Genomic DNA, 13,408 nt, shown 5'->3' with positions numbered 1-13,408 from the left:
TCTGAGCGGGGAGGTGGGATGCTGAGGAGAGGGGGGAGAAAGGGGGGCAAAACTATGCGCGGATCCGTCAAGGTTATCCACTCCTACCTGAGGAAGCTGCTGTCTGACGCAGCTTTCGTCATACTTGATAAAGGTTGGGCCAGAGCGCGTTTTCCAATTGATAAAAAATTTAAGCCATTCAACACTTCTATATCAGGATGCCCAGAGGGCGAAAAAGCACAACTCATTTCTTAAAGGTAAACTCAGTACACTCAGTAAACCTGCAGGTTTTCATAGCCTCACTCCCAATAACAAAAAAATCAGTGGAGAAAAGATTGTTTCTCTCCACACTGAGAAACAAATTTGCAACCTCTTTTCTCTATTAATTAATCATAATAAATAAATAAATGCACAATATTTCATAATACATGAATAATATAGTGAAATGTAGAAAAGAAGGACATTGTCAACTTCAATGATAGAGATACTTTTATTAAAATCCACTTAAAAACATATTTCTGAACACTTACTCTGCACTAATCTCTGATTGAACAGCTTCATCTTTGGACTTGAACTGGGTGGTCATTTTTCTACTGAGACTATTGGATGTGCAACAAGACTGCAGCAGACACAAACACCCAGGGGACCATAAATCAGGCACCGTCCGCCAGAATATTCCTTAATACCACCGAGATAGAGGAGGACGATATCATCGAGGGGCCATTTTTCATCCTGACCTTATGGATTTATTTTGTCCCATGTTCCCACATCTCTGCCTCCTTGGATGTCTTAATCAGAGACAGTTTCCTCACCTGCTTCTGGTTAATCCTCCTCATTTGCATCATTGTAAAATGTGATGATACATAAAACAGGGGAGTAAACATGTGGAATTAACTAGTTTTAAACAAAATCCTGTTTAACCAACATTAATACAGTTTGAAGTGGCCACAAAAAGCAACATATGACCTCTATAGTAGCTACATTTAAATCACATTTCATACCTGTATCTGTTGTTCAGACTGTTTTTAGGTTAAACTAAAACATTCCCAGAATGCAGCATTCAAGACAAGCTCTGCAGGGTCTTATCTGTTTCTCTTATTTCTACAGCTTTGGGGAGGCTTTTGACACACCTTCTTCGAGCTGGCTACTGGGGACAGTTGCCACAGCAACCTCAGGATCAAATGACAGACTTTGTCTCATCTCTGCACTCTCAGCTCTGCATTCATCCCTCCATAAATTGCTTTATCCTAGTTGGAGAAAAAAAAAGCATTTCAAACATCTGCACACATGTGTGACCTGCTGGGTTTCCTTTCCTGCTTGGTTGACTAAACTTTGGCTTCTTCAGTTTTTATGGCATCTTATTGGTGACAATCCAAATCATAAGTCATTTAAGTAGCTGTACTTTACTCATAGAGTGACCCCGTTTGCCCTCCTTCCATTTTTCTCTTGTTTTAGAAGCATACAGTCGGTTAAAGATAATCATCTGCAGTGTTTTCTCACCCCTCTTTGGCTTCCACAACCTTTTGTCACCTCGTCTTTTGGGAGAGAATGTCTGACAAGAAATCTCTGAGATGAAAATGGAAAACACTGAACAACAACTGAAACAAGTCTATGGAGGATAATAACGTCTGATAATCCAAGGAGAAAGGGTTGAAAACATGCTGGGAGAGAGGTGATTGTGAAGTAATGCAGTAATACAGTGCAGCCTCACCAGCTGCAGGGCACTTGCTAACTGGACAGCAGTGTGTCATTCAGTGAACCACTTGGATAATTTTTCAGGGTTTTTTAATAAGCCTGCATCAGCAGCCTTGCAGGCTTGTGGGACTGTTGGCACAGCGGTGCTGCTGCCCTCTCTGGTTAGCAAATGACCGAGCAGTCCCATCTGAGTTGGAGGAGCTGCAGCTTTGTTCTGCCTGCATTTAACCCGTCTTATTGTACATACTATAAAACCCCTTTTTCAGCTTCACTTCCACAATGATGATCTGCAGAGTTTATAGTTAAATAAAACCCTGGATATTAGTTGCCATTCATAGAGCATATTTATCTAAATTTAACCCTTGAAAAGCTTAAAGATCCAGATATGTTTTAAGATGTATATAAAATACTATACTTTGAATAATAATTTGAGTCTGATATGGTTTTTCCACATAAAAAATTCAATTATATTGTTAAAATCTTTAAAATGACATCTCCTCCTACTCTGTCATTAAAAAAAAAAATCCAGAATCTATGACTATGCAAATATATTTTATTTCAAAAGTTTAACTGCTGGACACAAGATGTCACTGTAAAGTCCATTCTGAGTGTTTGTGAACTGGAGGCTTCAAGTTTCCACACCACACTTGTGTAAGTTGAATATTGGACCAGGATTGGCTTCCAAAGTATTCGTGATGTCACAAATCATGCACATTGGCCCGCCCATTAAAATCAGATTTTCAGTGAGCACTGAGAGACTTTCCACTTTCAGCAGATAAATGTGAAAACAGCCTTCTAGTGTCAAACTCATACATCATTCTGCACAGTGAGGCTCAAACATCCAACAACAAGAAAGACACATTTTTGAGTGGAGCAGGACTCTAAGATTCTTTCAGTGTGGGTGTTACCACAGTCATAGTTTGTGGATTTCTTGATGTATGTTTTTCTTGATCACACCACATTTTTATCATCAGCATTCTTTTCTTTTCTCTCATCACAATCCTTTCTCACATCATGAAGAATAACTCCGTGCAATCTTGACTTCAGACCTTTTCTGGTTTTTACTGTTTTTCAGGGTCCTTGGTGGCTGACGTCAGCACCCACCCTTTCATAGCACATTTCTACTCCTCTCTGCTGTTCACCTTCAGTCGCCTCCAACTTCACATTATCTCTCCTCGCTGCTTTGCAGCCCCCGTTTCCCTGAGTGCCTGCTTTCTTTTGTGCTCCCCCACGCCCACTTCCCACTCACGTGCGCTCATGCATTCTGCATCTGCAACACCACATCCGCCCAGTACTTTTCCTTCTCTCCAGTCTCATTTATATTCCTCTCTCCCTCTCTCTTTCTCCCCCCTCCCTCCCTCCCTCCCTCCTGTTTCTCCCCTTGTGTTTCGCGCTGTCTGGGTCACATCTCAGCTCCTAAAAAAAGCTTCAGCCTGCACTGGGCTCTGTGGTATCACTTATCTAGTCCATTATTCTTAGTACAAGCACTTGAACAAACATAATTAAATCGATAACTGTCATTTCTACTGAAAGCAAGTGGATGTGAACACCTTTGACAGATGTGAATGGATAAGTTAAAGAGATTGGTGTCTACTTTTTTTTCAGCCAACATGCACGACATTGCTCTTTGTGATGAATGCGCTGATAATTTGATGTCTCTGTTAGACAAGAGGGTTAAAAATAATTGATGTTGCCAGGAAGGTTTGTTCTCTTGCTACATAATTTCAGCATCATGCAAAATCAGTTCAGTACTGTGTGAAACAAAACACAACAAATATATTTTAAAAAGAGACAAAAAACAAGACCTCTTCATGTATTTAAAACCTTTACCTATAATGTGGGAAAGTGAACAAGGGGTTTAATTCATGCTTGTTTTATTTCACATGTGCTAAAAAACACATAACATTCTTGGCGATTTACGTTGTCTGTTCTCATAGTAGTATAATATCAACTTGTGCTTTCCCAGAGTGCATCAGTGCGCAGGGATATGCTGGTGTTGTGCAGGTGTTCAGACAGTGGAGAAAGTGGGTCATGCTGGGCTCTCGCAAGCACACTGCAGTGCTCCGCCGTACGCCACCACATGAAGACGATGTGTATCTTTCATCACAGAACTGTTGTATGAGGAGTTTGTCCTGGCATCATTATTAAATCAGCATCATGATAGTTGTAGTGATGAGACATACATTATGTTGTTGGCTCTCAGTTTGATTATCCATTTTCCTCTGACACAATGGGACTTGCATAATGGTTTGGGTTACGCAGGTGAGGGATTGGTTGTCTTGTGGTCCGTTGATGACAGAAATGTACAAACAGATCTGTTACTGAGCATCTATGTCACATGAAAGCCAGCTGGGTGCAGTGGGTCAGGTCACGCTGTTCACCTTAAAGTGACGCACAAAAATAGAAACTCATTAAAAGCATTTTTTCCCCCTCACTAATCCTTTGCAGATTTCCCCCTTTTGACAGCTCATTAACCGAAACCCCTGCATGTCATTCTGTTTTTGACGGTTATTAACAGATGAAACGCCTGTCTGCTGTAGTCTGTTCAAAGTTGGTGAATTTAAGATTAACCTGGAAATGAATCATATCATCTTAATATTTTAAAATTAGCAGTTAGCAGTCAATAACAGTGTGTACATCCGTTCCTGTTCTGTACCTGCAAGTCAATAATTCCTGTTTATAAGTTTATCACCATTTCATCTGTTTTTGAATGTTACTGTCAGCACACCTCACCGCTGATGGATGAATGTCTGGTTGCTCCATTTGAGGAGGACAAACCGCTGACCTGGATATTGGGTGGAGATTTAAAGCGGGAACAAATTTACCCTCTCATACTATCTTTATAGACACACTTAAACCCATTTAATACTGGGTGGCAGATTGCCCTGCTGGTTCTGCGCAGGAGCATGTGACAGTCTATAGAAGAACTTCACCAGATGGTCTCTCAAAGAGGGGCCATGCTGTCCAGCTCACAGGGTTGAGGACAAAGGTCCTGTCCCCGTTTTTTTTGGGAAGAATAATCCTTTTAAAATACCCCTGCAGCACAGCGTAATGCTTTTTTTTTTTAAAGTAAGTATTGTTGGTGCAACAAGGTTGATGCAACAATAATAGAGTCAGACTCACTCGACAGTGACACAAAAATACAGAGATACAGAGAGAATTATAATGAATATGACAAAATTTGATACCAGAAGGATGATTAAGTCCTTTTGTTAAAATAATGTAAAAAAGAAAAAGATGTGATTCTCTGTCATTTACACACTTTGGCTCGTAAAAGTGAACTTTGTTGCCATTAATAGGAGTATGTGGTGATAGCCTGGGCAGAAAAAACATCCTATCATCATGAAGAAGATTTTAGTTTATAAGGACATCATCCAGCTCAGATAAAGAAATGCAAAACAGAAATCAATTTGCAGAAATGTACAACTCTGTTTGTGGCTGTGTGTATCAAAGTGGTCTGGCGGAGAGTGAATAGACAGTTTTTTGAGCCATAAAGCAAAACAGTTTAATAACAGGACGACCACCTCTCCCCCTGATGTGGTGCAGGCTGTAATCCTGTGCGTGGGAGCGCCCTAAATACATGCCTCAGCACCTTTATTTCTATTTATTATCAATATTAATAATGAAACCTACACATTGACAAATAGCCCACAGACAACACAGATTGGTATTGTGTGGATGGCGGCTCAGCTAGTGTTGGCACAGTGTAATTAAGAAAATCAAGAGTAAACGGGATGATTAAAATGGAAATAAACACATGGTCGCCTCTGAAACTAATTTAATTCAAAATAATCTGAAGGTCAGATCATCATGTGACCAGATAGGGAGGCTTTAGGAGGAACACTATATGTTCTTGAACTGATGCTGGCAGGAAATGTAACAGCAAATCAGGATATTACAGAGGGTAAGCTAATGAATTGGATTTCAGTATTATATGATATAGCTTGCTATGGCAAGTACTGTTAGGATTTATTTACCATACTGTATGTAGCAATGTATACTGTATATTCAGGGTGTGTTGGTCTATTTTGTTTTGTTGTGTTTAAAAAAATCTGTTTCTATTATATTTTTGAAATTGTTATTAAAGTCAGAAAGAAGAAATTGAAACACAGAAAATAAACCAAATGAAAATGTGAGTGTAAAGTGTGCTGATAATAAAATGCCGTCAATCTTGATCACAAATCCCTTTTTCAAACAGAATAAAGTTAAACTGGATTTGAGTATTTTTTGTTTTGAACAGCATAGTATCACAGAGACTGTTTTACATTCAGAGTTCTGCAATGTTAAAGCAGAGTGATGTTACAATAACCAAGAAAATCATCTGAGGTCTGGACTTTGAGACACACTGGCTGAGGTTTTCTGAGTGAACAGTTTCAGACTGCTGACCGCGATGGAGGAGGCTGCCTACTTCCAGTCAATGCTCATTGATAATTCAATGAGTATTTTATAATTCGAGTGTTTGTCAGTGTGGACAGTTGGTACTTTACCTTGTTGTCTTGTGATAAACTACAACTGTAGTGGTTGTTAGGAGGAAGGAACCTCTCTGCCCTCTAGTGGTAAAACATGTTTGTGAACATGTTTTTCAGTGTCCTCAGGCTGACAGGTGTAAAAGCAGCTGGTAAAGACACATGTATCTGTACAATGAATGGATCTTCTGTTTAAGTTATTAGCTTCTGCTTAAAAGCTCTCAGGACATCAGTTGGCCAGATAAGTGATCAAGAATATACAGCTTTATTTTGTGACCTAGTTCCTCACCCTCAATGATTTCTCTTGCATTATTGCACCAAAAAATATATCATATTAAAGAGCATGTTTACTCAAACTGGAAATAAATAGAAAAATAAATAAAAAGTGAAATGTGAGAGCCTTTTATCTGCAGTAATTATCCATCCCATTTAAAATAATACTAACTGGCAGAAGAGATATTTTGCTTAGAAACACCTCAATGTAAAAATGATCTATTAGGAGCAAAAGTCCTGCATTCAAGTTTTAAGTAAAACTACTGTATTATCAGCAAAATAATACTTAAGTATAAAAGTGTTAAAAGTACTCATTTGTCAACAGAATGACCCTCATCAGAGTGTAACAGAATTATTATTAAAGGAGTTTTATGGCATTGAACATTGTTGATATTGTATGATAGATGTATGATATATGACATTGTTTGTTAAGCTGTCCTGTCTTAATGACTGTATGTTCTGTCACATCCACTGTTGTTTAGCAGTCTTGTCTTATGTCTTTTGTTTTGTTATATTGCACCAATAAAGAAAAAAAAAGTAGTAACTATTGATAATAACATAAAAGATAGTAATTTGAGGCAATGAGTTGTTTATTTAGTATTTGCACCTTTAAAAAGAGTTTGATAAGTTTTATGAGTAAAAGCCTACCTGCAAAATAACTAATCAAATAAATGAAGTGTAGTAGAAAATATTTATAAATATAATATATTTCCCTCTGAAATGTAGAGAATTGGAGATATAAAGTAGGTTTTGATGGAAATACTTATAGTGCTTGAATTTGTTACTTTCCACCTCTGTGATATACTGAGCCCTCATTGATGTGTTACAGTATTTGTTCAGAATAAATATTGTCTTATTAAAGCTAACAGCACTGTAATAAATTCTGGAAAAATATCCAACCTTCAAATCCCTGCTCAACAACAACTCATCCTGAGCATATCTGTCCCTCTTACCATCCATTACATTGCGATTTACTATGACCTTTGGTTGATTTGTCTGCATTACTCTGTGCAAATGTGCTCTGTATTGCAATTGTGTTTCTTTTAAGTTCCACAAAACTTTCATGCATGTTATTCTATCCATCACAGTGAAGACTTTACTTATAGCATCATATATTCTATATACTTTATTATACTTTATTATTCAAAGCTGATTACTGACTACGTCCTGACCTGCTGGACCTCTTTTCAAATGCACTACTGCACAACTGCAAACAGCTTGCGCCACAAATAGTCAAATAGTGGGTTATATACTTCTCCACTGTGAAGTGCTGTTTCCGTGCCACGTATTGCTCAACACACTCTCAAAGTCCTTACTTCAAGGGCATAGGGTACATACTCTGTGGATTTTATATTATTTCAACTCTATTATGTCATTCTTGCATGTAAATCGACTTATACTACATATGTTTTTATATTTTGTTAATAATAACTTTATTCAGGACGAAGATAAGACTTATGTTAAGAGCTGGCTTCCGTTTTCTTGCGGTTCAAGTCTGTCTCAATCATTATCTTTCTATCACTTTCAACTTCTGCCTTCTGTTACTTTGACCCCAAAGCAGAGCCGCACCCTTATTTATGATAGGCGAGCGGCCTTCCTTCTTTACATGACTGACACTCCGTCCAGCCAATCAGCTTCTTCTACAGGCGAGTAGGCGGGACTTCCCGTACAGTAGTACTCGCTTGAGAGTGCAGTGGAGACCGCGTTAAAGTTGAGACAGTTTAGGCGGAATCCGGTGTCAAAGTGTACATTTACACGGATTTGTTTCTCCAGACTGCTGATATCGACTTGTGGAGATGAAGGGGAAAGAGCGATCGCCGGTGAAGAAACGCTCTCGGGTGCTCGATGATAGCAGAGACCGAGGAGGAAGCAGTAAGAAGACCGGAGTGCTGACGGTTGGCAGCAACAACGGCAACGGCTCAGTTTCCAGCGGCGCTTCGTCCAGGAGAAGTTTACACGGTGACAAAAGAGATATGAGGGATTCAGACGGACATACTTCATCCAGTCGGACAAGTAGCGGTTACGACTACGGAGCTGTGTCGGGGAGCAAGCCGCACGGTGGCGCTGACGTCGCCGCGGAAACATCCAGGTCCGGTTCACGCAGTGACCCGCGGCCTCCGGCGAGCCATGAAAGTGAGTACAAGACTCTCAAAATAAGTGAACTGGGCTCCCAGCTCAACGACGAGGATATAGAGGACGGACTGTTTCACGAGTTCAAGAAGTTTGGTGACGTCAGTGTTAAAATAAGTCGAGAAAACGACATGCGGGTGGCGTATGTGAACTTCAGGAGGCCCGACGACGCCCGGGCGGCCAAACACGCCCGCGGAAAGCTGGTGCTGTACGACCGGCCTCTGAAAATCGAGACAGTTTACATGAACAGACGTAGAAGTCGCTCTCCTGTTTCAAAAGACAATTTCTCCTCAGGACACAGGCATCTCCACTCTCAGAGACCTCTCTCTCCCACTGGTTTGGGCTACAGAGACTACCGGCTTCAGCAGCTGGCGCTGGGCCGTCTCCCCCCTCCTCCACCGCCTCACCTCAGAGACCTGGAAGGAGACAGAGATTTTTCTATGTACGATGCCAGGAATCGGCCCCCGTTCATCCCTGAATGTGCTGTTTTCCGTGATGAGGACCTGATGACCCCTGAGGACGACCAGAGGGCAAACAGGACTTTGTTTCTTGGCAATCTGGACGTCAGTGTGACAGAGAGTGACCTGCGGCGGGCGTTTGACAGGTTTGGGGTGATAACGGAGGTGGACATAAAGCGAGCAGTACGTGGCCAGAGCAACACCTATGGATTCATCAAGTTTGAAAATCTTGACATGGCTCACCGTGCCAAAGTGGCGATGTCAGGGAAAGTAGTTGGACACAACCCGATTAAAATCGGCTATGGTAAACCTACACCCACAACCAGGCTGTGGGTGGGGGGCCTTGGACCCTGGGTGCCACTTGCTGCGCTGGCCAAAGAGTTTGACCGCTTCGGCACCATCAGGAATATAGACTACAGGAAAGGTGAGGCGTGGGCTTACATTCAGTATGAAAGCCTGGATGCTGCTCAGGCTGCGTGTACTCACATGCGAGGCTTCCCTCTCGGTGGCCCTGACAGGAGACTCAGAGTGGACTTTGCGGACACAGAGCACCGCTACCAGCAGCAGCAGCAGTACATGCAGCTCCCTCTCCCTCTGCCGCACTATGACTTAGTCCCTGAGCCCTTTTCTCACCGCCTTAATGACTCTGTGAGAGTGAGAGAGAGGTCCCCGCCACTTCGCTACAGAGAACGGGATCTCTACTCCAGCGCTGAATGGTCTGGCCTGGGTGTCCACGACAGGATGCGAGGAGCTGGATTTGAACCCATAGATCGCCTGGAGAGGCATTCCCGTGAGACCTGGTCAATAGAACGTGAGCGGGAGCTGCAAAGCAGAGATCTAAGCCGCAAAAGGAGACATTATTTGGATGACGGGTGGCGGCTGGATCGCTCACCTGACAGCAGTGACTATGGTCTGCGCCGCCATGGCAGCTCATTAGAGCGCAGCCCTGGAGGGAGCAGCCGAGATGGGGGACGTTATAGTGACCCTGAACGCTTGCCTCGCTCTGGCAGAACCTCTCCTGCCAGAGAGCGCCAGAACAGCCACGACACTGGCTTTGGAGACAAGAGAAGAAGAACACTTAGCCCAACTGTGCCAGGCTCCTGCTCCGAGAAGGACCGCAAACGCAAAACCAGTGACTCAAGTAAGAGCCCAGCAAGGAGGGAGGATCGCTCAGAGCATCCCTCCTCAAACTCCTCTTCCTCCAAGTCCGGCCAGCAGTCTAAGCAGGGCGCTGGAGGACAGAGACTGAGTCAGGCCTGGCAGGGCGTCCTCCTGCTAAAGAATAGCAGCTTCCCCACATCACTGCACCTGCTGGAGGGGGACATGGCGGTGGCCACCAGTCTGCTGGTGGAGGGCTCCAAAGGAGGCCAAGTGTCCCAGCTGAAGATCAGCCAGCGCCTGCGCCTGGACCAGCCCAAGCTGGAAGAAGTTTCTCGTCGCATCAAGGCCGCTGGCTCCAGTGGATACTGCATCCTCCTGGCCGTGCCGGGAAAATCTGAGGACGGAGGGGCTCAGGACGCCAGTAACTCCACCGAGAGACCGCTGAAGAACCTGGTGTCCTACCTGAAGCAGAAGGAGGCGGCGGGCATCATCAGCCTCCCTGTGGGGGGCAGCCGTGACAAGGACCACGGAGGAGTCCTTCACGCTTTCCCCCCATGTGAGTTCTCTCAGCAGTTCGTGGATGCCTCTGCCAAAGCCTTTGCCAAATCAGAGGACGATTACATGGTGATGGTCATTATCAGAGGAGCATCATGAAAAAAAAAAAATTATAAATGTCTCTTTTCACACATGTGAACTGTTGTACTGTGAGTTGTAAAATCAGAGAAGTAATGGTAACAAAGCAGAATAAGAAGCAGTGACAGGGTTCTGATTTTAAGTTCCCTCTCGTGCCTAGTGGCTCGTATTTCATCCTGTTGAAGGTGTATTGAAATTAAAGTCAGATTGAATGAGATACATTTTGATAAGTTTGATTCTGCCCTCTGCTATTCAGTTATCAGATAAATGTACATTACTTGAAGGGTACTTTGCTGAAAGCTACAGTTCTGTGAATCAATACTATATGTTGCCTTATCTCATTTACAAAAGAAACACAATTCATTTATACCCTTTCATTCATTTCCTGCCTTTAAAACAGAGAATTTAAGGTCCACAACAGCCTTCATTTAACCTGTTCAGGTCAGTCTCATTGACTTTGTAGTACTGTTGCAATGTTTGTACAGCTGGGCTACAAAAGACATCCAACTCATGTACATAGAAATTCTGTCTTGATTTAAGGAAATATATCTATTTGCTATAAAGCTTTACCCATTGCTCATACATAGACATATTCCAGATGTGCATCTGTATTACTTTGTGCTGACCAAGTAAAGATCTTGAACACTTCTTTATTCAGACTTTCAGTATGACAGCTTTCCTATTTTCGGCCAATCCTGCTTAAAGCTACACAAAATTGTAAAAAAAAAAAAATCATTTCTGTAGACATCAATCTTTTTGGTATCTCCACAGACTATTTTTTCACGATTTATTCTTAAGATATGTTAAAATACACTCAGAAGAGCATTAAGGGTTATAGTACAATGACTTACATTAATGTCAATGCTCCTTTTTTAGCCACATCTGCAGGTTATGTGACATTGTAAGGTGAAATGAATGCAGTTTTCCTGTTTGTTTTCTCTAAGCACTGGTATCCATATGTAGTGGGTGGACACAAGCAGGAAGCACCTGTACATTACGATGTAGTTCAATACAATAACCTTATAAAAAATACTACCACTGTATGTTCTTACAGACAGGTTTTTCATTTCTAAGCCATGGTTTGAGTGTGTTGTCTTGGACCGCCTTATATAGGGCTACAGCTTATTTTCATCTTCCTTTTTTTTTTTTTCTTCAGAAAATCATCATATTTTTTCCAAGAGGACATTTTCAAGCCAAAGTTGACATCTTTAAATTGCATTTTTTGTCCTACCAGCAATCCAAAACCCAGAAATATTTAGTTTACTATGATGTAAGACAAGGAAACACAGAAAATCTTCACATTTGAGAACCTGGAACCATCAAAATGTGAAGCAGTTTTGCTCAAAAATTCACTGAAATGATCGATGGACTATCAAAATCGTTGCAGGATAATGCTCTCTTGGTCGACTAATCAACTAATTGACTACTTGTTTCAGCTCTAATATTATTAGCGGGATATTGAATTAACTCCTCTTGTTCTCAACAAGACTAAAATATTACCACCTTCAAAAATATAGTATGTATTGAACTGCATTATATTATACAGGGTTGCTTTTATTGTATCCACCCCTCTGCATCACATACAATTTGGTTGATTGAACTTTTTTTTTTTTTTTCATTTTTTCTGTGTTATAATCCACTAATTACAAGTTCTACCCCAGACAAAGCATGTACTGTTTTTTTAAAAAAAAAGATGATGTAACCTATAAATTAAGAGCTATCTGTATGCCATGCACATCTTTTATAACTTATCAGGAGTCTATTATTAGAAAATGTTGCTATACCATCAGTGGACTTGTGTGATGAAAACCTCTGAGGAGCAGCTCTGCACTGGCCTAACACGCCTTCCTCTGAAAGGACTGTTAATGATTGTTTTTCATGCTTTTGATTTGAGTACTGTGTTTCAAATGGAGAAAAAAAAAAGATTTGTGCTGTATACTCAGGATATCTGGAGAGAGAAATGGAGAACATCAATGGGCCTAAGAAGTATACCTAACTGTGCGACATGCACTTCATAGATTTTGTCTCAATAAATTTACTCTTTCGTGGGAAACACGAGTGCCTCGGAAGACAACTTTTGTGACCTTTTCTGTTCTTGGAATTGTCTATCAAACTCTAAAGGCTTTGTCGCTTTGACAGTGGGAGCCTTCCCAGCAGAGAGGAGAGCAAAGTGTGAGATCAAGGGAAGAAAAGCCGCTCACTCAGTTCTGTGTTTCCATGTTGTTGATCATCATTTGTTGAATGACCTCTTTGTGAAGAGCTTTTCATGTGACCTTCATTCAGATTGATATTTGGCCGTACTATAATACTTTTTTCAGTCCGCCTGCAAAAGGCAAAATCTAGAGTCACGGTGTCTCTTCAGATATGTGGCTTTATTCCTCAGTCGCCTCTGGCCTGTGTGTCCGGAGGTGTGGTCTGGTTCGTCACTCGCCACATCAAGCTCTGCCAAAAGATCACCGGGGGGTCGTCGGATGGAGACGGCGCTCTCAGCGGAGGCTCAGCAGTGTTTCGAAGGCCCCGGTCTTCTTTCTCATCTGTCGCGAAAGGTGTTGGCTCAGCGCCTGCGCCAGCTTGAGAAGGAGCAGTGTTCATTTGTGTAGTTGCTTATTGTTCTTGCTTTGGAGTTTTGAAGAAGAAGCTCTGTGTCTAGGGCCAGACTTCATACACTTCTCA

General features: G+C 41.8%; 1 protein-coding gene across 1 annotated transcript; it reads left to right on the top strand.

Moving 5' to 3' along the window:
* Positions 1 to 8,042: 8,042 nt before the first annotated feature.
* On the top strand, positions 8,043 to 12,804 carry LOC121894468 (RNA-binding protein 15-like). The gene has a single exon (XM_042407082.1). The coding sequence runs from the start codon at positions 8,210 to 8,212 to the stop codon at positions 10,754 to 10,756; it is 2,547 nt and encodes an 848-aa protein (XP_042263016.1). The 5' UTR covers positions 8,043 to 8,209; the 3' UTR covers positions 10,757 to 12,804.
* The last annotated feature ends 604 nt before the right edge of the window (positions 12,805 to 13,408 follow it).

Source organism: Thunnus maccoyii, chromosome 3 (assembly GCF_910596095.1).
Source record: "Thunnus maccoyii chromosome 3, fThuMac1.1, whole genome shotgun sequence".
NCBI lineage: Eukaryota > Metazoa > Chordata > Actinopteri > Scombriformes > Scombridae > Thunnus > Thunnus maccoyii.
Note: the sequence above shows the minus strand (reverse complement) of the source record. Positions and strands in the feature narration are given on the sequence as shown.